Source organism: Trichomonas vaginalis, chromosome IV, assembly GCF_026262505.1.
Source record: "Trichomonas vaginalis G3 chromosome IV, whole genome shotgun sequence".
Lineage (NCBI taxonomy): Eukaryota > Parabasalia > Trichomonadida > Trichomonadidae > Trichomonas > Trichomonas vaginalis.
In genome coordinates, this window is record NC_067206.1 from 34769439 (window position 1) to 34791789 (window position 22351).

General features: G+C 33.5%; 10 protein-coding genes and 6 pseudogenes across 16 annotated transcripts, besides 2 other annotated features; 5 read left to right on the plus strand and 11 right to left on the minus strand.

Moving 5' to 3' along the window:
• Positions 1-18314: part of a mobile genetic element that runs on past the window's edge.
• On the plus strand, positions 847-1437 carry TVAGG3_0222170 (annotated as a pseudogene). The gene has a single exon. A coding segment is annotated over exon 1 (591 nt).
• On the plus strand, positions 1628-2055 carry TVAGG3_0222180 (annotated as a pseudogene). The gene has a single exon. A coding segment is annotated over exon 1 (428 nt).
• Positions 2096-2515, plus strand: TVAGG3_0222190 (protein of unknown function, DUF4108 family; the record flags this gene model as incomplete). Its single annotated transcript, XM_001294114.2, has 1 exon — positions 2096-2515. The coding sequence occupies one exon, from the start codon at positions 2096-2098 to the stop codon at positions 2513-2515; it is 420 nt and encodes a 139-aa protein (XP_001294115.2).
• TVAGG3_0222200 (uncharacterized protein) lies at positions 2532-2693 on the minus strand (the record flags this gene model as incomplete). The annotated part of the gene is made up of 1 exon (XM_001283916.2): positions 2532-2693. A coding segment is annotated over one exon (162 nt), but the record flags the coding sequence as incomplete, so codon positions are not given.
• On the plus strand, positions 3021-3472 carry TVAGG3_0222210 (annotated as a pseudogene). Its single transcript has one exon. A coding segment is annotated over exon 1 (452 nt).
• Positions 3884-3985, minus strand: TVAGG3_0222220 (uncharacterized protein; the record flags this gene model as incomplete). Its single annotated transcript, XM_051226997.1, has 1 exon — positions 3884-3985. The coding sequence occupies one exon, from the start codon at positions 3983-3985 to the stop codon at positions 3884-3886; it is 102 nt and encodes a 33-aa protein (XP_051111983.1).
• TVAGG3_0222230 (uncharacterized protein) lies at positions 4309-4728 on the minus strand (the record flags this gene model as incomplete). The annotated part of the gene is made up of 1 exon (XM_051226998.1): positions 4309-4728. One exon carries the CDS (start codon positions 4726-4728, stop codon positions 4309-4311), a length of 420 nt encoding a protein of 139 aa, XP_051111984.1.
• TVAGG3_0222240 (organellar and viral DNA polymerase type B) lies at positions 5222-5632 on the minus strand (the record flags this gene model as incomplete). The annotated part of the gene is made up of 1 exon (XM_051226999.1): positions 5222-5632. One exon carries the CDS (start codon positions 5630-5632, stop codon positions 5222-5224), a length of 411 nt encoding a protein of 136 aa, XP_051111985.1.
• Positions 6245-6532, minus strand: TVAGG3_0222250 (organellar and viral DNA polymerase type B; the record flags this gene model as incomplete). Its single annotated transcript, XM_051227000.1, has 1 exon — positions 6245-6532. One exon carries the CDS (start codon positions 6530-6532, stop codon positions 6245-6247), a length of 288 nt encoding a protein of 95 aa, XP_051111986.1.
• Positions 7324-7987, minus strand: TVAGG3_0222260 (annotated as a pseudogene). Its single transcript has one exon. A coding segment is annotated over exon 1 (664 nt).
• Positions 8717-9301, minus strand: TVAGG3_0222270 (His-Me finger endonucleases family; the record flags this gene model as incomplete). The annotated part of the gene is made up of 1 exon (XM_051227001.1): positions 8717-9301. One exon carries the CDS (start codon positions 9299-9301, stop codon positions 8717-8719), a length of 585 nt encoding a protein of 194 aa, XP_051111987.1.
• TVAGG3_0222280 lies at positions 9529-11481 on the minus strand (annotated as a pseudogene). The gene has a single exon. A coding segment is annotated over exon 1 (1953 nt).
• Positions 11528-12112, minus strand: TVAGG3_0222290 (phage tail repeat-like family; the record flags this gene model as incomplete). Its single annotated transcript, XM_051227002.1, has 1 exon — positions 11528-12112. The coding sequence occupies one exon, from the start codon at positions 12110-12112 to the stop codon at positions 11528-11530; it is 585 nt and encodes a 194-aa protein (XP_051111988.1).
• TVAGG3_0222300 lies at positions 13679-15671 on the minus strand (annotated as a pseudogene). Its single transcript has one exon. A coding segment is annotated over exon 1 (1993 nt).
• Positions 18224-18314: a terminal%2Cinverted (terminal inverted repeat of Maverick-3 transposon ID:TVAGG3_0222140).
• Positions 18315-18653: 339 nt separating this feature from the next.
• TVAGG3_0222310 (glycosyltransferase family) lies at positions 18654-20117 on the minus strand (the record flags this gene model as incomplete). Its single annotated transcript, XM_001330674.2, has 1 exon — positions 19008-20117. The coding sequence occupies one exon, from the start codon at positions 20115-20117 to the stop codon at positions 19008-19010; it is 1110 nt and encodes a 369-aa protein (XP_001330710.1).
• Positions 20118-20928: 811 nt separating this feature from the next.
• Positions 20929-22243, plus strand: TVAGG3_0222320 (phosphatidylinositol binding; the record flags this gene model as incomplete). The annotated part of the gene is made up of 1 exon (XM_001330673.1): positions 20929-21807. One exon carries the CDS (start codon positions 20929-20931, stop codon positions 21805-21807), a length of 879 nt encoding a protein of 292 aa, XP_001330709.1.
• Between the last annotated feature and the right edge of the window lie 108 nt (positions 22244-22351).

Sequence of the window (22351 nt, forward strand, 5' to 3'; positions counted from 1 at the left end):
TCCTGTAAAACTTTTATGTCCTATGTATTTGTCAATGACGCAGAAAGTTTCGAATTGGAAGATGCAACTGGTGAAAGTATTGTACTACAAGAACAACTTCAACAACAAAATAGCTCAAGAACAACAAATGCAACAAATGGAACAACAAAGTCAAGAATAAAAAAAAATATTTTTTTTTTTATTTTTATTAAAAATGTACAGAATAGATGTTTCAGATTTTTATGACTTCCAAGCATTCAGAAATATGTGTCCATTTAGAGACTATAACAAAGCAGTCGAGAATTTGAAACGTTTAGTCATTTATGTCGACTCTGCCCCCCAGAATGTTATGTTATGAAAGAATGGGATGTTGTCTTTAAACAAACCAAGAGCAACAATAGTTCAGAACAAGAATGTAGACAGAAACTTAAGAAAATAAAAGTTGTACAAGTTGGAATGAAGATGTTAGATGCTTGGGATATCTTATTGTCAAAGTTAGAAGATTTTTTCAGTTCGAGGTATAAAGTTTTATACACCTTCTCCAAACTTCTATTCTATCTTCACTGGATATAAATACGAACAAGTAGAATGGAAAGAAAATATTATAGAAGCTTGGTTAGACCATGTCAAAGAAATTATATGCAATGGAAAAAAAGGTTTTATGAGTATATCTTATGTTGGTTTGCAAATATCTTACAACATCCAAGGCTAAAAATGAAACTGCTCTCATTATAATTGGAAAACAAGGAACAGGTAAGAACAACATTCTTTACAGATATCTTATGCAAACTGTTAGAAGGTTATTCGAATCCGAATATGACAAACTTAGAAAACATCTGCGTAAAATTTAACTCCTCAATAGAGAATATGAAACTTATAGTTTGCAATGAACTTCAAAGTATAGATACAACAAAAGTTTTAAAAACTCAGATGCTTTGAAGAGTCTTATAACAGACAAAGTTGGAGTTGTTGAAAGAAAGTATAAAGACCAAAGAGTTTGTGAAAATGTTGCAAAACTTTCATTATGGTTTCAAACAATGTTGTTCCGATGAAGTTAGAAAGTTCTGACAGAAGATATGTAGTTGTCAGAACGTCAGATTCTCATATGCAAGATACAGAATATTTTGACGACTTAGCAGAAACTTTGACATCTGACTTTTACAACCACTTGTTCTCATATTTCATGACATTAGATATTTCTAAGTTCAATCCAAGACAAATTCCACATACCGAAGAAAGAACAAACATTGTTAGAAGCAAACAAGAGTGTATATGAACTGTTTATAGATGAAAACGGACTTTGAGTGTTTAGATGAAAGGTCATTGTACGATTCGTATAAACAATATTGTCAAGAATATGGTTATATGGCAGCTTCTAAACGTACATTCTTGGCAAATGTCAAAAATCTTTTAGATGTTCAGAACGGCGTATATACAAAGAAAAATTTTTCTGAGTAAATTTTAAAAACAGTATTTTTTTATTTTATTTGAAATGTACGCTGAGTTTGTTGGAAAAGACTGTTGGAAAACTTGTTTGTTAGATGAGAAATATGAAATTCACTGTTGTGAGTCATTTGAAGTCAGAAACAAAGAGACAAAAAGAGTTTTAAGCGGATGGGAGGGAAATAAAGGATATGCTATTATGAGGATGAGTGGGAAATGCTATTTTAAACATGTTGTCATTGCAACTCATTTTATACCGAATCCTAACAATTTACCTTTTGTAGACCATATAAACCGTATAAGAAACGACAATAGACTTGAGAACTTACGTTGGGTTACTCGTTCTGAAACAATAAGAACAGAGGCAAATTTGGAGATATAGTATTCGAATTTGTCGACGAACTAGAAGATGAAGCAATTGAAATTACAGACTATGGTAAGCATACGTTTGAGTTTTACTACTATAGCGAAGAACAGGACTCTTTCTACCTTTATACCGGCGTAAACTATAGAAAATTACAAGTATGTTTTACTAAGGCGGACTATGCTTATGTAAACGCTAGAGATACAGATGGAAAATACGTTCAAATACTTCTTAACAAATTCAAGAAGCTATATGGCATACCATTTTAAAACGTTTTTTAAAAAAATATTTTTTTATCCGATAGAAAAGATGGCAAAATTCATCTCAGTAAATAAGTACATGACAGAAGTCAAAGAAGAACTAGACCCATTCGCTTATTTGAATGTTTACTTCTACCATTTTGAAAAGTCTTCATTTGACAAAGTTTGGAACATCGAACCAGTTAAGTTTGCTATTGTGACTAAAAATGGTGCGAAATTTGAAGACTTAGACATAGAAGGTTTGTTAGCAGTCAAAGAAAATTTTGACAGAAGGTTTTCAAACCTTAAAGAAGGCAAAGCATACAAACTTGTTATACCTTATGAACCAAAGAAGACAGACGACTATGAATATTATGAGTCTAAGATAGTTGAAGTTCAAGGTAAGTTGGGTAAAAAGATTTTAGAGTCTAAGCCAGTGTTTGCTCCTAAAGAGGAAGAGAACATTGACATTGACCCAGAAATGTTCTAAAAATAAAAGTTTATTTTTACATGTCATATCTCACCTTCTCTGGAACTGGTTCAGGTTCTTTCTTCTCTTCTTCTACTTTCTTTTCTTTCTTTTCTCTCTTCTTCTTCTTCTCTGGTGGAGTTATGTCAAATTTGGCGCAACCATATTTATGTAAAAGTTCTTTGTCCTTTAATAGCTCATCTATTCTGTTTTCTATTTCATCTTCAAGAACAGCGCATGTGTCTTCTTTGCATTCTAAGAACTTTTGTTGGACTTCATCTTTCCAATCGGCGTCATCTCTGTCAACAAGTCTGTCATTGACAAACTTAAAGACTTCTCTGCTTAATGTTTTATGGTTCTTGTCATATTCCCAGAAACAGAACTTTAGAACAAATTCACCTTTCTTGTTTACACTATGTAAGATTTTATGGTCGACAGATGTTTTAGAGTCAAAAGCTTGTCTCGAATATAGATAGCGAAATCGCTAGACATTTTCTAAAAGATAAAAATTTTAATTTTCTAAAATATGTTAGAAAAAAAGTTTGCTGACATTGACAAGAAATTTGAGAATGTTTTGAAGAAGAACAAGAGGAAGTTAGAAAATGCTCAGATAAAGCCTATACATGACAAGTTCTTATTTGCTCAGAATGGTATAACAGGTCTAATTGCACCACCTGGGTCGGGTAAGACTTTCACTTATCTTAAAATGGCTGCACAACAACAAGAACTAGATGAGAAGAACCCATTCTATGAGTTAGTTGTTATTTGTAGTACTTCTGGTCAATTTGACCAAACCGTCAATTCGTTCAAAGATATTATAAAGAAGTCTAAGTAGTATGTATAAAGGATACTGAGTTGTTAGATTGGATAAAGAAGTACCAAAGAAGAGTTTTGAAGTATAATGCTATAAATGAGTATATAAATTCTAAGTTTAAAGACCCAAATGAGGAAATGCAGAGAATATTAGAGAAGAAACACTTCAGAAACAAACAGAAAGAGATAGAATACATTTCGAAGAAATTGCAATCTTACGATTGGAAGACTTACCTCACAGATGTCTTCTTATCTTAGATGACTTTGCTTCTCATCCTTTGTTAAAGAACAGAGAACAAGATATGTGTCGAATTCTTAAGAAGCTCAGACACTTTAACATCTCAGTCGTAATATGTGTACAGACAGCCAAGAGTTTAAGTAAGGATGTTAAAAGAATACTTACTGACATAATACTTTTCCCCGATTGTCCGAAGACGATTTCATGGAACTTATGAAAGAGTCCATGGCAGGTAAGTTTGACAGACATGAACTATGGGAGAAGTACAAAGTCATACAAGACCCTCATACTTCTTTCAGAATTCATATCTACGCAAACAAAGTTCAAATTGTAAAAAGTCAAGCTTGAAAAATAAAGAGTTTAGTCTTAGTCTGTTGTGGTGCTGGGGCTGTCGGTTCTTCTGGCTTTGGAATGGACTCGGTTGGTGGTACGTCGGACATTCGTTTGTGTCCTGTCGGAAGGAAGAGTTCTTCCAGTTGGAAGGAAGGACTTTTCCTGTCGGAAAGAAAAACTTTTCCTGTCGGAAAGAAAAACTTTTCCTGAAGTTCGACCAAAAAGTTCTCAATTTTCGAAAATTTGAATGGTTTACGGACGGACAACTGGAAAATTTTTTCTTGTCGTCGGGAAAAATTTTTTCTGTCGGAAGGAAGAACTTTTCCTGTCGGATGGAAGGACTCGGAATGCCAGAAGGATTTGACGAGGCAATTTACCTAATTGAGCTACTTGAGCCATCTGAAGTCAAGCGTAAAAATAAATGGTTCATTTACTCTGCTTGTTTGAAGTTGTCAAAATACTCTGTTATTTTTTCCTTTAACAATGGCAAATCTTCTTTGAATGTAAGAATTGTACAACCTTTCATATCATAGTGTGTTTGAGGTAACGTATCTTGAACTATTTGTTTCACATCTTCATTAGGTGTCATTGAAATCGGTAAGTTTTCGCGATAGAACCAATTTCTGTCAGATTTGTAAATCTTAGCAAGGTCGTAAAAGCTTTTGTTGTTTCTTCTGACTAAATGCAACATAACCATATCTCTGTCTTCTTCATTTTCCATCTCTTCAGTATAAATCATATACTTATAGTTCTTTTCCTTTCCTTTTGGTACCGAACGTGGTATTCTTTTCTGAATGCTTTTGTCTTTTGCTTCAATGACTTCATCTTTTGCATGAAGTTTCTTTTCCATCTCTTCACGTTCTTGTCTATGAATTTCGTCAAGAAGTCTGTAAACATGCCAAGCATAACGAGGCGAAGCCCATATTGCAACTGCATTTACAAGAAGTCTATGTACATAATATCCTCTTAAATTTATTGGCAAATTTTCACGATTTTCGTACGGAATCTCTACCCTCGGTTTTCCGAGGGTAGCAAACATATGAGGAAATTCTTCTAAAAGTTCTTTTGTCTGTTGGTTTTCAAACCAATGATTGCTTGCTTTGTAGAACGAAGAGGCGTTCAAAATACTTGATCTGGTACATATCGTCTTTGACCGAACGAATGAGACGTAACTGTTTGTTATACTGTATGTACTCGTATTCTTCATTTATGGCTTCATGGACTATAACTGTTGTTGTGTTCTCTGTTGTTGACATATCTGTCTTTATATTCCGGATAAAAAAATATTTTATAAAAAATTAGCGTTATTTTCTATCTTTCACAAAAGACCAAAAATAAACGCTTTACATGTATTTTTCAGCAACTTCGTCAAATAATTTTATAGCTTTATCTATCTCATCTACTTCAAACGTTTCTTTACCTTTTATGGGAGCACCATACATTTTCTCAAACTTTTCAAGTAGTTCTGTTTCTGCAGCTCTCATATCGTTAACGAACACAACCTTAACTCTATTGACTGTACTGTCATATCTTTGAGTTATATTATATGTTCTTCCTATCTTATATCTCTTTGTATTGAAGTCCTTCGGTTTCTGAACGATGTAAAGTAAGCCTTCACTGCAACGTTCCGTATCGAATGAACCATATGTTATGAAGTTATATCCAACAACTGGGTCTAACCATAACAAAACTATTGGTATAAGACTTTTGTCTATAAGATATGCTGTAGTTCCATAGAATCTTACCGATATCATAAGCTCAGGATTTCTTGTCAAAATTTTCTGAGTAGAAGCAATTTTAACCCAGTCGTGGGATGTTTTCTTTCCAGATGGAGATATAATGTCTGACAAAGAATATTTGTTGTATTTCTTTGAGTATCTTACGTTTAAATCACCGATTCTAACCACTTTGGTGTCATTGTCTATCTTTCTAACTGTTTCAAACTCAATGTTTAACATTTCTGTTCTTACATACAAAATAAAAAAAATATTTTATAAAAAACTAACTTTATTTTTTCTATCTTAAGGAAATTCACGATTTTCATACGGAATCCCTTCTCTCGGTTTTCCGAGGGAAGCAAGCATATGCCATTTTACTCAGATTTTTGTTGCTGAATTCAATAAAAATATATTTTAGGTGAAGAGGTGAGATTTCACCTGTTTTTTCACCTAATTTTTCACCTCATGAATTTTCATGATTTCATCGTACATGTTTTGTCAAGACTTCTTCGTACATGAATTTTCATGATTTCATCGTAAATGTTTTGTCAAGACTTCTTCGTAATGAGCGTAAATGACCCAAAAATATATTTTAGGTGAAGAGGTGAGATTTCACCCGTTTTCTCACCTCTTTTCTCACCTCTTTTTTCACAAGCGTTTTACATGAATTGTACGATGTATATTTGAAATCCTAAACAATTTCGTAGCTTCTATTTCTTCTTTTAGTATGTCAAATGTTTTAACGATACCGAAAGTTTCTTTATACTTCTTCTTGACATCAGATAGAAGGAAATCGTCTGCTGTTGGATAGTTTTTGTTCAGAAATTCTAACATGTCCATTTTATTTTCTGCTGGCTTTTCTGCTTCTTTCTTTAAATCTGCATAGTCGTTTCTCATTCTTTCTATCTCTTTGACGGAGTAGTTATATTTCCTCATTGCTGCTTTACATTTTGAACATTGCGGGTTCATTTTTGCATTGTACATTGAAACCTTACCTGCAAGTACGACTAAGGCGTCAATGGTTTTCTTTAAATCTGAAGCAGTTGGTCTTATCTGTTCGTTCCATATTTTACCCCTTCTGTCTTTATCTCTTATCTGCCATACACATTCAGCAACTAACGAAACAAAGTTGTCGTAGGTCTTAAACTCCCCAGATTTATATATGTCAGAGATGTTCTTATATACCATATCGCAGTCTTTGTCCATGACTTTGTGGTTGCAATGAAAACCAAGGAATTCATAATTTACCTTTCGTATGAACTTCTTTATTTCTACCGAGTCAGTTGGTTTCACTTCAATTTCGTCGAATTCAGGAATAGTGAGTTTTTGTTGTTGGATTTCAGGTAGTTTAGGTAGATGGTCAATAATATCCTGCATTTCATAAAGATACTGTTCATTTTCTTCATCTTTCGCACTACAGTCTAAATTACTTGTTAACAGTTCTTGCTTTATCTTCTGGATTTCTGTTTCGAAAGTATATGAAGAAGGAATGAAGCTTTTCATTTCTACTAACATTGACGTAGGATTCATGACTAACGAGTTTGGTGAAGTTGTTGCTAACATGTTCTTACAATAAAAATAAAAAAAAATATTTTATAAAAAACTAAAATATATTTTTTATCTTAAGGAAATTCATGAAAATCCAACGGGTGAGAAAACAGGTGAGAAAACGGGTGACATCTCACCTCTTCACCTAAAATATATTTTTGTCGAAAAAAATGGTTCATTTACTCACAATATTTTTGTACAAAACAACCCCAAGCTTTTAACCTCTCTTCTGCAGCTTCTAATGCTATCTTAGCGAGTTCATATTCTCTAAATTCTCTCTTTAAATCTTCTTGTTCCCATTGGTCTAGTTCGTATGGCGAGTCTCTATAACCAGAACATATCTCACGTTCATGTTCTATTTGTTTTTCATGCATTTTTTCTAACTTCTTCTTCGAACAAAAGGTTTTGCATTCTCTACTGTATCTTCAAGTTCTTCTTCATCTAATTTCTCATGAACTTTCTTGTCTATGGAGTCCATAATTTTTCCAACTGCTATGCAATATTTTGGAGAAGCCCACATTGCTATATAGTTTACAAGTCTTGGGTCTACATACATTCCTCTAACCTGTTTGATTTCATCAGGAATTCCTGCATGAATTTGTATAAAAAGCAACCCGCTGTTTTCCGCGGGTTGGTATATTCTTCACAAAATGCCTCAAAATACTCTTCCCAGGACTTATTTTCCAACAACCTTCTAAAGTCCTTCCTAAACTGCTGACACATATTTGTTGCATTTATATAACCATCCTTGTCTCTACGTAAGACTTCAATACCGTTGTAAGTGCCTTTTGTGAATGTTTCGCCATTAGATTTGTTCGTGAACGTTTTTGCTTCGACTGACATTTCTGTTCTTACAATAAAAATAAAAAATATTTTTTGGTGGGACGTCGGACATTCGTTTGTGGCTTAACCGTCGGACCACAACGATAAAAATCTCGACAAAACATATACGATGAAGTCTCAACAAAACATTTACGATGAAGTCTTAACAAAAAATATACGATGAAATCTATTTCCTGTGTTGTTGTCAAAATGTCATGTTGTCACACTTTTTCAAAAAGATGTTAGTTGACCGAGTGACCGAGTGACCGAGTGACCTGGTCGCCTAAAATATATTTTTTTCTATCTTAAGGAAATTCATGAAAATTCACCTGTTGAATTTTGTATAAAAAGCAACCCGCTGTTTTCCGCGGGTTGGTATATTCTTCACAAAATGCTTGTTTTGAGGTCGAGCCACTTTTGGCTCCACCTCTTTTTTCAACCAAAAACTCATTTTTGTCGAATTCAGCACAAAATTCATGAAAATTCAACGGGTGAGAAAACAGGTGAGAAAACAGGTGAGAAAACGGGTGAAATCTCACCTCTTCACCTAAACATTATTTTTCAATACTTTTTCAGCACTTTTCCGTAGTTATATATGAAAGACAATTCGAGATAAAATTTCTTCATCTGAAATATTTCTACCGGCGTTTGTAAAGATATAGTCTAACGGTTTTGTATCTGCTACTTTTGTTCTTTGTTTTTCAACCTGAAGCATTTATATATGTAAAAATATACTGTTTTAAAAACGTTTTAAAATGGTATGCCATATAGCTTCTTGAATTTGTTAAGAAGTATATGAACGTTTTTTCCATCTGTATCTCTAGCGTTTACATAAGCATAGCCTTCCTTAGTAAAACATACTTGTAATTTTCTATAGTTTACGCCGGTATAAAAGTAGAAAGAGTCTTGTTCTTCGCTATAGTAGTAAAACTCAAGCGTATGCTTACCATAGTCTGTAATTTCAATTGTTTCATCTTCTAGTTCGTCGACAAATTCGAATACAATATCTCTAAATTTGCTTTTGTTCTTATTGTTTTCAGAACAAGTAACCCAACGTAAGTTTTCAAGTCTATTGTCGTTTCTTATATGGTTTATATGGTCTACAAAAGGTAAATTGTTAGGATTCGGTATAAAATGAGTTGCAATGACAACATGTTTAAAATAGTGTTTTCCACCAATCCTCATCCTAGCATATCCGTCATTTCGCTCACATTCGCTTAAAACTCTTTTTGTCTTTTTGTTTCTGACTTCAAATGACTCACAACAGTGAATTTCATATTTCTCATCTAACAAACAAGTTTCCCAACGGTCTTCTCCAACAAACTCAGCGTACATTTCAAATAAAATAAAAAAAATATATTGTTTTAAAAAATGTTTTATTTCATGCAATGTTTAACTATTTCACCATCTTCCTTAACAGCCCAGTACTTACGCTTGGAGAGGACATGAACTTCGGTGAAAATTTTGTCCAATTTGAATTGACCCATCTTCTCACCGACCATTCCCATTTCAATGAGTTTGTTGTATCCTTCTTCGTTCGTCATGAGTGCGTCAATGTTCTCATAGTAAACCACAACTTTGGATTTGACTTCGGAGAAGAATTTGTTGTAGTTGTCAAGGACTGCCTTTGCGAACTGAGGGTAAGACCAATGTTCGACAATAGGTTTTAATGTGGTTACTAAGCCACTTTGACCTTGAGTGAATTCGTACTTCAAAACAAAAGGAGAAAACCTTTCAACAAAGTTGTCGACCTTCTCATAATGTTTACTCTTCATCTCTTGAGGTTTTTTAATGGAATATCCCCATGTCGAATTCATAAGCAATTTGAGTGTCATTGCAAGTTTGGGGTTTGAAGCTTTCCTAATATCATACAGTTGTTGTATGACTTTTCCAACTGTATAGTTCCTTCCCGGGAACTCACCATCTTCGTTTGGAATTCCAGTCGGAATATATTGGACAAACCTCATGTACGCAGCGTTAAGGTCGACATAGTATATATTTTTCGTTTGAGTCGAACTTGTCGCAACCAATTGGTCCAGTTTGTGGAAATTCAAGTGAGTCTCTTATCTTCTGAGAAACTTCTCCTGTTATCTCATAAACATCGTCGAAGCAACCTGTTTCATATAAAACCTTCTGACCTAACTCAGATGCTCTCCAATACAATTTGACGTCAATTGGATGTCTCAATGGAAGTTTGTTTATAGCATCTTGAAGTTCTTGCAACCTCATTGGAAGTTCTTCTGGTTCAGGTTGGTATCCGAAACAATCCAACTCCTTGTGGAATTGTGTACTTCTTTTTGTACTAGAACTTTGTCTGGAACAACTTTTGGTCTTGCTAACAGTGAAAAGTTTGTTTCGTCTTTTGGTACAAAGTTTCTGTCAGCTTGTCATCTGGAATTGGTTCCAACAAACCTTTCTCGAAAAGAATGTTTACAGCTCTGACAATGTTGCACTTGCCTTTTCCGAACAATGGGTTTGTAAGACTTTCGTTCAACATGAAGTGGTTGTGGACAATTACAATCTTCAACCATGGTAAATTGAACTCAACAACATAGTCGTCATGTGAAGAACCTTTAGCTGTAGGTATGTTGACTCGGATATTGACATTTGCCAACGGTGCAATTTTTGCAATTGACCTCTGAGAATGTACCTTGTCTTCACACATGACTCAAGATACTTCATCTTCTCATCTGTAACAAGACCAGAGTTCCTGAGACATGTAAGAATACAAGGTTCATTGACAATTGTTTCAATTGAATTGTAAATTCCATACCTTGTCAAGTCAATGTCAGACTTATTTATGAAGGGGAAGTATCCAGCATGTTGTCTGACTGCTTGAGGGTTAGGTTGGTACCATTCGAACTTGACACTTGCAATTCCTTCAATTGCATTCAAAATGTCTGAGTCTGAGTCAACCATTTGTTCTTCTTTGTAGTCTTGAAAGCGTCAAGAAGTTTTGCGGCTGTTTGTTCATTGCCATGTGCATAGTAAATGTGACCATCCAAATCTGTTATTGTCAATTTGAGATTGTGTCCTTTCTTATTTCCGTCTTGAATTGCAGCAAGTACTCCCATGAAGCCTTCTTTGTTCTTTCCTTCGTCAAAGTTTACTGTAAAGGTTCGACCAGATGTAATTTGACTTCTAACTTCACGGTACTTCTCATATGCATATCTTGTTCTTTCCATGGGAGCATGTGCGTCTTCACCTTTTCCTTTTTTCCTTCTCAAAGGATGCAATTGTTCGTCATGTTTCCAGTAGAATCTGGCAAAGCCGTCGTGTCCTTCAACTTGAGGTTCACTAACATCGAAAGGCATGTCCATAAGACGTTCTTCTTCTAACCTCTCTAGTCTGTTTGGATAATTGGCACGTGCTGTTTCCAAATCCATTTCGTAGCGAAGACCAGACAATTTGTCATAGACTTTTATGGGTCTTCCCTTCCTATATTTAAAATTCTTCGAAACTCTCCAACCATATCTTTGCAACTCTGCTTTTATTCTAGCAGACTTTCTATCCATTCTATATGGGGGCATTTTTATAAAAATAAAAAAATATTTTTTTTCTTTACTTAACATAACCACCGGCTACCATAAGTCTTTGACGCCAACCCATACCAGCTAATGAAGGTTGAGTTGGTTTAGTTTCCAAACTAAACTTTGGTTTTGGTTTATCTTCAGTTTTTGGTTTTTCTTCTTCTATCGGCTTTTCGTCACTTTTCGGTTCCTCTGACTTTACCTCACTTGCAGGTATGGTTGTGTCGTCAACATCTTCATAAATATCATATGCCATTTGTTTTTGTTTTCCTTTCAACTTTTTGTGTTTGTTGTAAAGTTTAGAATATTTCGACTCTAAGTCAATGAGATGTTCTATAATGAACTGTTGGTCAGTGAAGTAAACTTTTCCATCTGTTGTCTCGAAAGCTCCTTCAGACTTCAATATTTTATTTGTGAGAGTCTGTTTCTTTTTTGAGATACTAGCCGTTCCATTTCTATGAAAAGTGACTTTGTAGTTAGGGTTTGTATTTCCAGACCTGGCACCTTCTATTATTGAATTTTTCTCTTCATCTGTAAGTTCTTTGACAGGTTTTGACAATGGTTCTGAACTTTTTGTTTGTGGTGTCAAATCTACCGTTTCAACTTCTTCGGTCATTTCATCTCAGTAAAAAATTTTAGTTTGGTTTGTTTTCAACTGGTTGTTTAGGTTTTTTAAGTCGGTCTAAAACTTCCTGAGGTATAGGAAGAACTTGACAAACACGTGGTTGTGTAACTGCTGGAAGTCGACAAATCCATCTTGAACCCATTTGTCTCAATGCTGTATTGTTCATTTCATCTCAGTAAAAAACTTTACATTCCCCACGTTTGAGGCGGTTGAGGTTGGTTATTGTTTACCCATTGTTGTGCATGGTTATATCCTCTGTTAAAGAATCTTTCACCTTGGTCCATGTAGTGCCCTGCTTGGTTATAGTAGTCATTTGCTTTGTTATAATAGTTTCCTGCTTGTCTTCCTACATTATCCATCCATCCTTGAACTTTTCCTCTTGTTTCAGGATTTGGAATAAGATTTGTTGCATCTCGTGCTACCTCCCAACCTTTCTGTACAGTTTGTATAATAGGTTGTGCTTTCTCTTTAAGTATACCTAATTACTCAAAATTCCTTCCAACTCCAAATACACCTCTGGCTATTGTTCCCACTGCGGGCAAAAAATCTGGATGCAACTCCTGCTAATGCGCCAAATAAACCCATTTCTTATGGGTTAAAAAATGACGAATCCAAACAAGGACCCCTATGTTTCTAAGGCAACAAAGAAAGCACTCATGAAAAAATCTTTAGTTCAACACCAAATGCTTGGTTTATGGATATCTTGGAAAACATTCCGAGGTATAGAGAAGATGGACCTCCATACTGGCTAATATTTGTCGGTCAAAACACAAGATACTGTGAAGCCATACCATTATGGTCCAAAAATATTTTAGATGTGAAAACTGCTTTGACAATATTCGTTGACAAATACCATCCAACAAAACTGACATCTGACTGTGAAAGTTCTTTCAAATCAGATGATGTAAAAAACTATCTGCGTTCAAAAAATGTAAACCAATATTTCATTGTCGACCAAAACCATTCTGCTCTTGGTGTCATTGACGGTTGTATAAAAATGTTAAGAGACTTAAACCAACCACAAGGTGGTGAAGCAAATGAAATGTCATATGACGACAAGTACAGACACTTCTCCATGGCAAAGATGAGACAAGTTTTAAAATATTTACAATAGCCGTAAACAAAAAGGTTTGGGAAACCACTCCCCGAAGAAATGAAAAACAACCCTGACTTAGAGAAAGACTATATATTTAATAATTTAGTCAAAAGAGACAAACAAGAAAGAATGCCGGGCTTCAAACTTCAGAAAGGTGACAAAGTAAAAATAGAAATACCTAAACGCGACCCATATGAAAATACTATTGACTATGACAACAATGGGAACCCGACAGGTACTCACATTCGTGTTCGTAAAAATAGAAGAAAGTATACAAGAGAATATTATGAAGTTTTAGGCAAACATGGCAAAATGTACAAACTGCAAGCAGAAGATAAAACTACTATTGTCAGACCTCGTTTCAAACTTGTCAAAGTTCAAGGTGGTATACTTTCAAAGACAGTTCCTAACAAATATAAGACAACTCCTGACGAATATGCTAAAGAAGTTGAAAATGACGACTAAACAATTCTATACCATGCGAATACAGTCATAAATGGTGGCATGTAATCTTTACTTTGTCCCGTTGTTTGTGTATATCCTGAAACGCGATGTGTATGGTTTCCTTCTCCCTGAGTGTCACTCCAGTAACAATTTATGGCAAATTTAACATCATCTTTAACATCATATCCTTTACCTTTTGTCATTCCTGACCAATCCCAATATCTATGCTTATGCCAACCTGCTTGAGATGTACTTAAATCTATGTAGTGACTGTGTGCAGGTAAATTTTCACCTGAAATCGTTTTACTTCCACCTGTTTCCTTTGAAGAGTTTGCACAATACAAAAACCTGTCGACTATTTGTTCCCATGCACCAACACTAAACATTACTTGAGGACCTCTCACATCCATAGATGTATAAATAGAACCTACTGGGTTCATTAAATCAAACATATGAGACATTATAGGATTGTCTCTTTTGAACTTAAAATATAGTGCAACTATTTCAGGTTTCTTCTGGTTTGTGTCAAATATTTTATAATATAATCTTATGTTTTCAGGGTAGGTAAAATCTTGACATAATATTTATTTCTGTCATCTTCATAATAGTATACTATTCTCGTTTTTTCTATTGCATTATATCTTTTATATCTATAATAATCTAAATATAATGTTAGCTTTTGTTCATCTACATGTGGTGTTCTGACGTCATCTCCATAGTCATAATAATATGGTGCTGGAGCTGGGTCAGGCAATGTCATATCTGTCATTTCATAAACTCTTAAATATTTCTTTTGTTCGTCTCCATATAAGTTTAAGTAGCAGTTGTGTCTAATGGAACTTTAACTTGTGTACCATCATTCTTTTTATAGCTTACATACATTTCATTGTTATTTTTCGGAATGAGTTTACACCGTGTACCATTTTCTAAGGACTGTACAAACTGCCATCTAAAATATTTTTTTCTTCATTGACAGAAAAGTCACCAACAATAGTTTCAATATTTTTTGTTCCTATCAAACTTTGGTATATTTCATTGACATATGTTTTATCTGCTTTATTTTCAAGGCTAACGTTTAAGTCTGTTATTTCAGAAGATGTATGTGTATGTCCAACGGCACTTTTCCTGTTTAAGGTTTCTTGTAAGTTTGTAATATTTGCAATGGTATGTGTATGTCCAACGGCACTTTTCCTGTTTAAGGTTTCTTGTAAGTTTGTAATATTTGCAATGGTATGTGTATGTCCAACGGCACTTTTACTGTTAAGGTTTCTTGTAAGTCTGTTATTTCAGATATAGAATGTGTATGTCCAACGGCACTTTTCCTGTTTAAGGTTTCTTGTAAGTCTGTTATTTCAGATATAGAATGTGTATGTCCAACGGCACTTTTCCTGTTTAAGGTTTCTTGTAAGTTTGTAATATTTGCAATGGTATGTGTATGTCCAACGTCACTTTTACTGTTTAAGGTTTCTTGTAAGTTTGTAATATTTGCAATGGTATGTGTATGTCCAACGGCACTTTTACTGTTTAAGGTTTCTTGTAAGTCTGTTATTTCAGATATAGAATGTGTATGAGTCTTTTTAGAATATTCGTTTTCAGCTCTTGTCACTTCACTTGACATTTTATTGTCAACATATGTTTTGTCTGCTAGTTCAGGATGAGTATGTTCTTTCGTTGCATATGTTGCATCTGCTCTGTCATGTTCTTCTTGAACTTTTTCAATGACATATTCTTTGTCAGCTTTGTTGTCAACATCCGTTTTCAAAAGAAGTTCATTTATAGGTTTCTCGTTTAAAGTTCCTTTTGTTGGATTTATACAGACAGAATGGTTCTTATTGTCTTGAAACAGAAACTCATCTGTCATTGGTTTAAAGTCAGTTTTAAGTTTCCTTCTTTCAATGACTCAGATATCTTAGAATAGTTTGAAAAGTTTGTTGTGTTCTTATTTAGAGCTTGTATAATGAGTTGTCGGTTGTGTTGTATTTCTCTCATAGACGCTGTTTCATTTGACATTTTTATTCTAGATAAAATATGCTTCCAATAGAAAAAGAAAATTCAAGAGTTGCTACAACTAAACCATTAGATGAACTTTTTACTAATGTCGGTCAAAAGTTTGAGACAGAGACCGTAAAAGCATGAAGGCTATCGTTTTGACTACCGTTAAGATGGTTAAGAGACCCATCCGTCACAAAAGCTATTGGCTTTCGTAGAATGAAGTTTGTGTCTGTAGAAGATAAAAGTTTTCCATTTATTGTAAGGTTTCATATAGATTATATATCTGAAGGGAAACGAAAAATGTGGGAAGAAATTGAGCTAATACAAGTTGACCTTTCATCTCTCTACAGACTGCGTTAAAAAATATAGAAGATAAAATAAATTCATGTTATGCAAAATATGCTGATGAATATGCAAATACCGAGAGCACACTTTATGTGAGAATTGTAATATGACAAACAAAATTCACAAGTGTCATTTCAAATCTACGAAGACAATCCAAAGAAAGACGAACAAATATATACAGAATTCACTGCAATGTCATGGTATTATTTGCAAAGAATGTTAAATCAGAAAGTCGAACTTCCTTTAGCAAATATTTACAGTCGATATGCAAGAGATGAACCATATTTATTTAAAGATGTTTTTCGACCCAGCTGCTATTATTGTTCATGCTTCATTTTCTGGCGCCCAAAACTCTTTCTTATGCTTGGCAAATGATTTTTACGAAAAAACCTACAAAGTTATACGAACCACCAAGTGGAAGTATTTCAGACTTTCAAGTATGGTTTACTAAGATGGAAGAAAAAGAATAATTCCATTATACCATGCGTTTTACTTAGAACTTAGTTTCATATACAACTACTATCGAACGGTAAAAATATAATTTTTTAATACGGTTGAGGTGTTGGATTTGGTGCCAACTAGACTGTGGTGCAGGTTCAGGCTGTTGTATAACAGGAGCTTGCTCTTCTGGTTCAGGGTCTTTAGGTATAATACCAACAAACTGACCTACCCTTTTACCAATATTTTTGACACCGTTCCAAATTCCTCTTCCTACGGTTTTTATTCATTCCATATACCTCTTCCAACATTTCGAAAGAAGTTTCCTATCTTACTGAAGAAACCCATTTTACTATATGTAAAAATCTAATGTCGCCTAGTCTCTTACGTTTCCTGTTGAGTTCCATAGCATTCTTTAACTGGGAGCTCATACATTCTGTTTCTCCTCTGGTAGAAAACATATTCTGGGTCAACTCCTGTGTTCGCGTCATCTGCATAAAGTTGTTTTATATCCCACTTCAGGGTTTGTATAAAACTCTTTCCATCTATATTTGCATACCATGGTGGCAAACCTAACGCAGCGTCATTTGACATGGCAGTTTGCATTTGTACATCTGTTGGCACTTGACCATAGTTTTGCCATTGCAGTTTGTATTCTAACTTCATTTGGAATATTCTCTGGGTTTGGTTGTCCAGGTTGCTGTGCATTCGCTAAGTTCTGTGCGTCCATTTAATATTAGATAAAAATATCTCTTACGAGTACATATACTGGACATTTGCAGGCATTGGTTCATCTTCATATTCTCTGTACTTTTCTGCCACGTCAAATAAATAAATGACACAATGGAAAAAACCTAAAACAAGTAGTCCTATTTCAAACCACATTTACTTACTAATAAAATTTCTTTGTTATGACACTTTCTCCAGTTTATAGGACTCTCTCATATTCTATTTGTCATATATAAACTCATAGTCATGTATGTCCTCTAACCATCTCATAACGGTTTCCAAACCACTTTTATCGGATGTAAAGTAAAAGCATGGACAGTTATGTAAAACGTCTAAAGTTTCTAAAGAGTCTCTCAAAGTCCAGTCTACTTGGTATTGAAAATCCCATGTGTTTATAGAACGGCGGTCCACTATAAAGAAAACATTTTCCTTGTCTTTATATTTTTCATACAAATCTGTCCAATGACATCTCACAAACTCTATACCCTCAATATATTTTTCTATGTCCTCTTTGAAAACATTTGTATAGTTAAGATATAAAACTTTTGACATAAGTGTTTCAATGTCATGAACTCTTATAGCACCACTATATAATAGTCTAGCAGATATACTATCCCAGTCTATATATTCTGCTTTTTTCAAAACCTCTCTCACAATATTTTTCTTATCTAATGGTATACGTTCCATCTTACCTATAGGTATCTTTTCTTTTAACTCACTCAATATTTTGTTTGTGTCTGGTATATGTTTGAGACGGTTCATATAGTTGTCGAAGTCATTGCATATAATCTTTGAGTCTGGGAATATTATATGGCACAAATGGGATATATAGAAACTTCCACCGAACAAATCTACAAATGTTAGACCATTCGGTAGTTTCTTAAGTTCTCTCAATAGAATATCTTTACATTTACTCTTATTTCCAAAGAACGGTAACGGTGGTTTTGTAAAATTCATTTATATATAATAATAAAAATGTTTTTTCCTGAAAAGTGACAGAAAAGTGACAAAACATGAAAACATATATAATTTGTGAAAAGCTCCTGGAAGACCCGTATATAAGAACTTCATTTATACTAAACATCTTCGGGGCTAGAGGGCACGAAGTGCCTGGAAGCCCCACTACCTTTTTTTTTTTTTTTTTTTATTAACTTCATAACCTACCTCCTCTAATATATCCTTTATTTCCTCGTTTGTGAATCCTAATTTTTTAACGTTGTTAGTTTTGACGCTCATTTCATACAAAATAAAAAAATAAAATAATAAACATAACTAAGTTTTAATTTTTCGTAAGAAGTTTATTTTATTTTTATATATAAATCATTCTTAAGGTCAAACAGACTTCTTATTTTTATATGAAATTCATCCTCTAAAATTCGATAATCTATTTTATTTGGTTTTACTTGTTGCGTCATTTATAAAAGATAAAAAATAAATTATTTTAAAATTAATGTTAATTTTTTTAATGGTTTATAAATAAATATATTTTAATGCATCGTCTATATATAGATGTAACAAAAAAAGTCACAAAACCCGTCCGCATATACTACTTGCGTTTGACAATCAGCAACATAGCTTATTTCTTATTATTACTATTCATTGATTGCTTATTTTTTTGATTTCATCAAAATTTCCCTGATTTGTCTAAACGATGCAATATCATCAACTCATGTTCCAATATTTCAGGATAATATGAGCTGATGTTCTCTTGAATTACTTTTTTTTAATTATGTTTGTTATCTCTCATTATTTAATAGCTTCTTGCCTTCTAATGAGCATTTGGTGATGTGAGAATATTGATGGAAAAGCAACTTTTTGAAAATATCGAATTTTTACAAACAATTAGAAAACTAATGGACCACTTGGGAACTGACCCCCAGAGAGATATGGTTTTAAGTATTTTACAGTCTTTACAATCTTTTTGATTTCCATATTATATGAGCCGCCGCCCCACCAAACATGGTGAGTCAATTCCGGGTTCTTAAGAGTAATGCAATGAACTCCACACATGATAATCGCACCCAAGCAAGATAAATCATGGAATACACCGTGAACTTCAACTGCAACTGCACCTTTATTCATACAAAAACATCTGAAATAGTGCGACCCATTCCCGCTGATGATCAATTTGATAGCAGCCCAATACCTTGCACATTGAGTTAAAGACTGATGATCTTTAATGCACTCCCATTTATATTCTTTGAATTCTTTCTTAAGAGTATTAAACATTTCATCGAAGTTAATAATCTTTCTTCTAGCGTTTCTTTGATAACAGCAGTATTTTGTTTTTTCAATTCCATCAAGTTGAAATTTTTCGTGTAAGAAGTCTCTTATTCTTTGTAATGGCAAGCCATAATGATTTGTCATTGTAAGGGGATCATACATATAATAGCACCTTCTTAAAAAGTACAAATCATATCCCTGAGGATATGGAATCCTATTTTCTTTAGGTACATTTAGAAAATCGAGAGTTTCATGTGCACCTTTTATATCAGGAACATTAATTAACTTGTATGCCTTAAGAACTTCCTTAGGCAAGAGCATCAACATTGATAGATAATCAACCATCCAGTGTCCATAGAGTCTTGTTGAACCATGTCCAAAACAAACGCAATTATCATATGTGGCAATAACTCTACCACTGTCTGGCCTTTTAGTTTCATAGTACCAACTATCATTTGTTGGAACAATGAATTTTCCAGGTAATAAAATTCCAGAATTTCTATTCACATATATATTCTTCAGTATTGCCATTGTTCCTTTGAATCTTTGAAACTTCTCAGGGAGAACTACAGGTTTTGCTGGGTGATCATCAACATCACTCCATTTTCCGTTCATGCGTAGCTGTGTGTCTCCTATATCTATTGGAATATCGTAAACAGTTTTACTTTCTATTATTTCCTCAGGCATATATGTTATTAACTTTGTGTTATATATTTCTGAAACAGGCATTACTATTTCTTCAAATTTGTTTGATATCATAGTGCCTTGCAGAACTATGCATTCATTGCTATTTGAGATACTCAAATATATGAGGAGAATTGTACTCAAACAAATCCCAGATATTATTTGAAACCTCATATAATCACTTTGAATATTTCTGAATATTATATTTCTCGTTATTTCATAGTCATGCTTACACTTTTCAGATTCGAATGAAAGCTGTTTGTTTATACAGTATTAATCTTTTCTTAGAAAGATAAAATATTCGTATCAAAAGCATGATAATTATATTAAATCACCATATCATAATTGTTAATCAAGCATGAAATTCAAAAGGAGAGCATGTCGTAGCTTTTCTTTTAGCAATACTCAATCAGATAAAAACATTAGCTATTCAATTATTTTAATTTCAAATTAATTTGTTTCGATTATGGTTTAAACTTAACCAATACTATAAAATTCATATTTGTTTTGGAGAGATGCTACCCATATCTTAATTTAGTCTAAATCAACTTTTTTTAGACAAATAATTTTTTATAATTTTATTAACTGAATGTTTGATACTTGTATTATCGGCATTTTTCCTAGTGGACGTGGCTAAATTAAATACCTAATAGTTCTTTTTGCAAAGCAATACAGTTTTCTTTATCAATTTGAGGAAGAGGTAATTAGAAATATTTCTATTGAGGTATGTAGAGATTGAATACGGATATGGGTTATAAATATATATTTCAATGTTCAGTGTTCATTCCAAATACAAATGTAGTGTACAAAAGTAAAATAATTATTTTTGACACTTTTTTTTAAAAAGTATTCGTTTATGATTGAGGAAGAATGCTTATCAAGTATGGTGGTCAAGACTGTTCTTTGGGCACCAGGCTGGGAAGAGAGTGTTGATTTAAATAATAATGGCCATGCATCAGCTTCTCTTGCATCCAAAGAGAAACGTAATTTTACAGAAACAGAGCGTCAGCTCATCCATAAAGGAATGGATTTAGTTGTTGGTATTCCTGATCAGAAAGTGTCTAATATGCCAGATTACGTTAATCTCTTAACAACACCAATTGCATCTTACACAACTATGCACTGCATTGTCAGAAGAACTAAAGGAAGTGTTGAAAAGATAACAATTCAAAAAGAGAATGAGCCTAATGCACCAATTTTATTACAAGCAGAAAAATCAACAAAAATTAAAGATGCAGTCTGGATAATTACTTCACCAATATGCGATATAGGTGAATGCATAGTCTACAATGGAGGAAAGCAATCTTTCTATTGCGTTTTGAATGACTTTGAAGAAGTTGCAGTTAAATTCAAGACAAATTCCAAAGCTCCAAACTTATCTGCCTTAGATGTAATATTACCAGCTCTTGTACGTGATTCAGGATCAAGAACGCCAATTCATTATACAGGAAATTCTTCATTCCTTGTAAGTCAAGCAAATGCTGAGAAAATGTCCGCAGATTGTGTCAGAATTTCATCTAAAGAACCACAAAAGAAAGATAATAGATACGTTTTGATGTTTAATGGCCGTGTTAAAAGCGCATCAAAGAAGAACTTCATTTTAATCCTTCCATCTATGCCAACAAGAGATCTCCTTCTCTGTGGTAAACGTGCTGACTCAGAGTACGTATTTGATATGAATTGGCCTCTCTCTCTTGTCCAGGGATTCGCAATTTATCTCACTTTCTTCAAATGAGCTCTTATCAATCTCTATATTTTGTATATATCTTCTGTAAAGAAAATTTATTTGAATTTATCATTTTATTTTTTATATATTTTATTATTTACCGAATATATCATTTAAGAGTTCCAATATGTCCTTCCCAAGACTTTGTTAATCCAGCATTATACTCATAAGTTCTAAAAAAGAGATTGATATTAATTTGAAATCAAATATCTTCAGAAATCTCCTTATTGGTGAGATATTTCGTTTTGTGTCTCATCATGCTTTAAGATGATATAAATTATATCAATGGTTCAGATAGATCTTGAAGGGGGAGTAATAAAAATTGAAAGGAATGTAAAAAAAATTCGAGGATGTTTTATTGTCGTCTGGAAAAGTGACAAAATTATTATTGTCGTCTAAAAAGGTGACAAATTATTATTGTCGTCTGGAAAAGTGACAAAATTATCATTGTCGTCTAAAAAATAGATTTTTCAAGCATGTTTCGGTACCTAAATAAAGGAAGAACATCAATTCCATCTATGTATATAGTATGCAAACACGCATGATATATGGA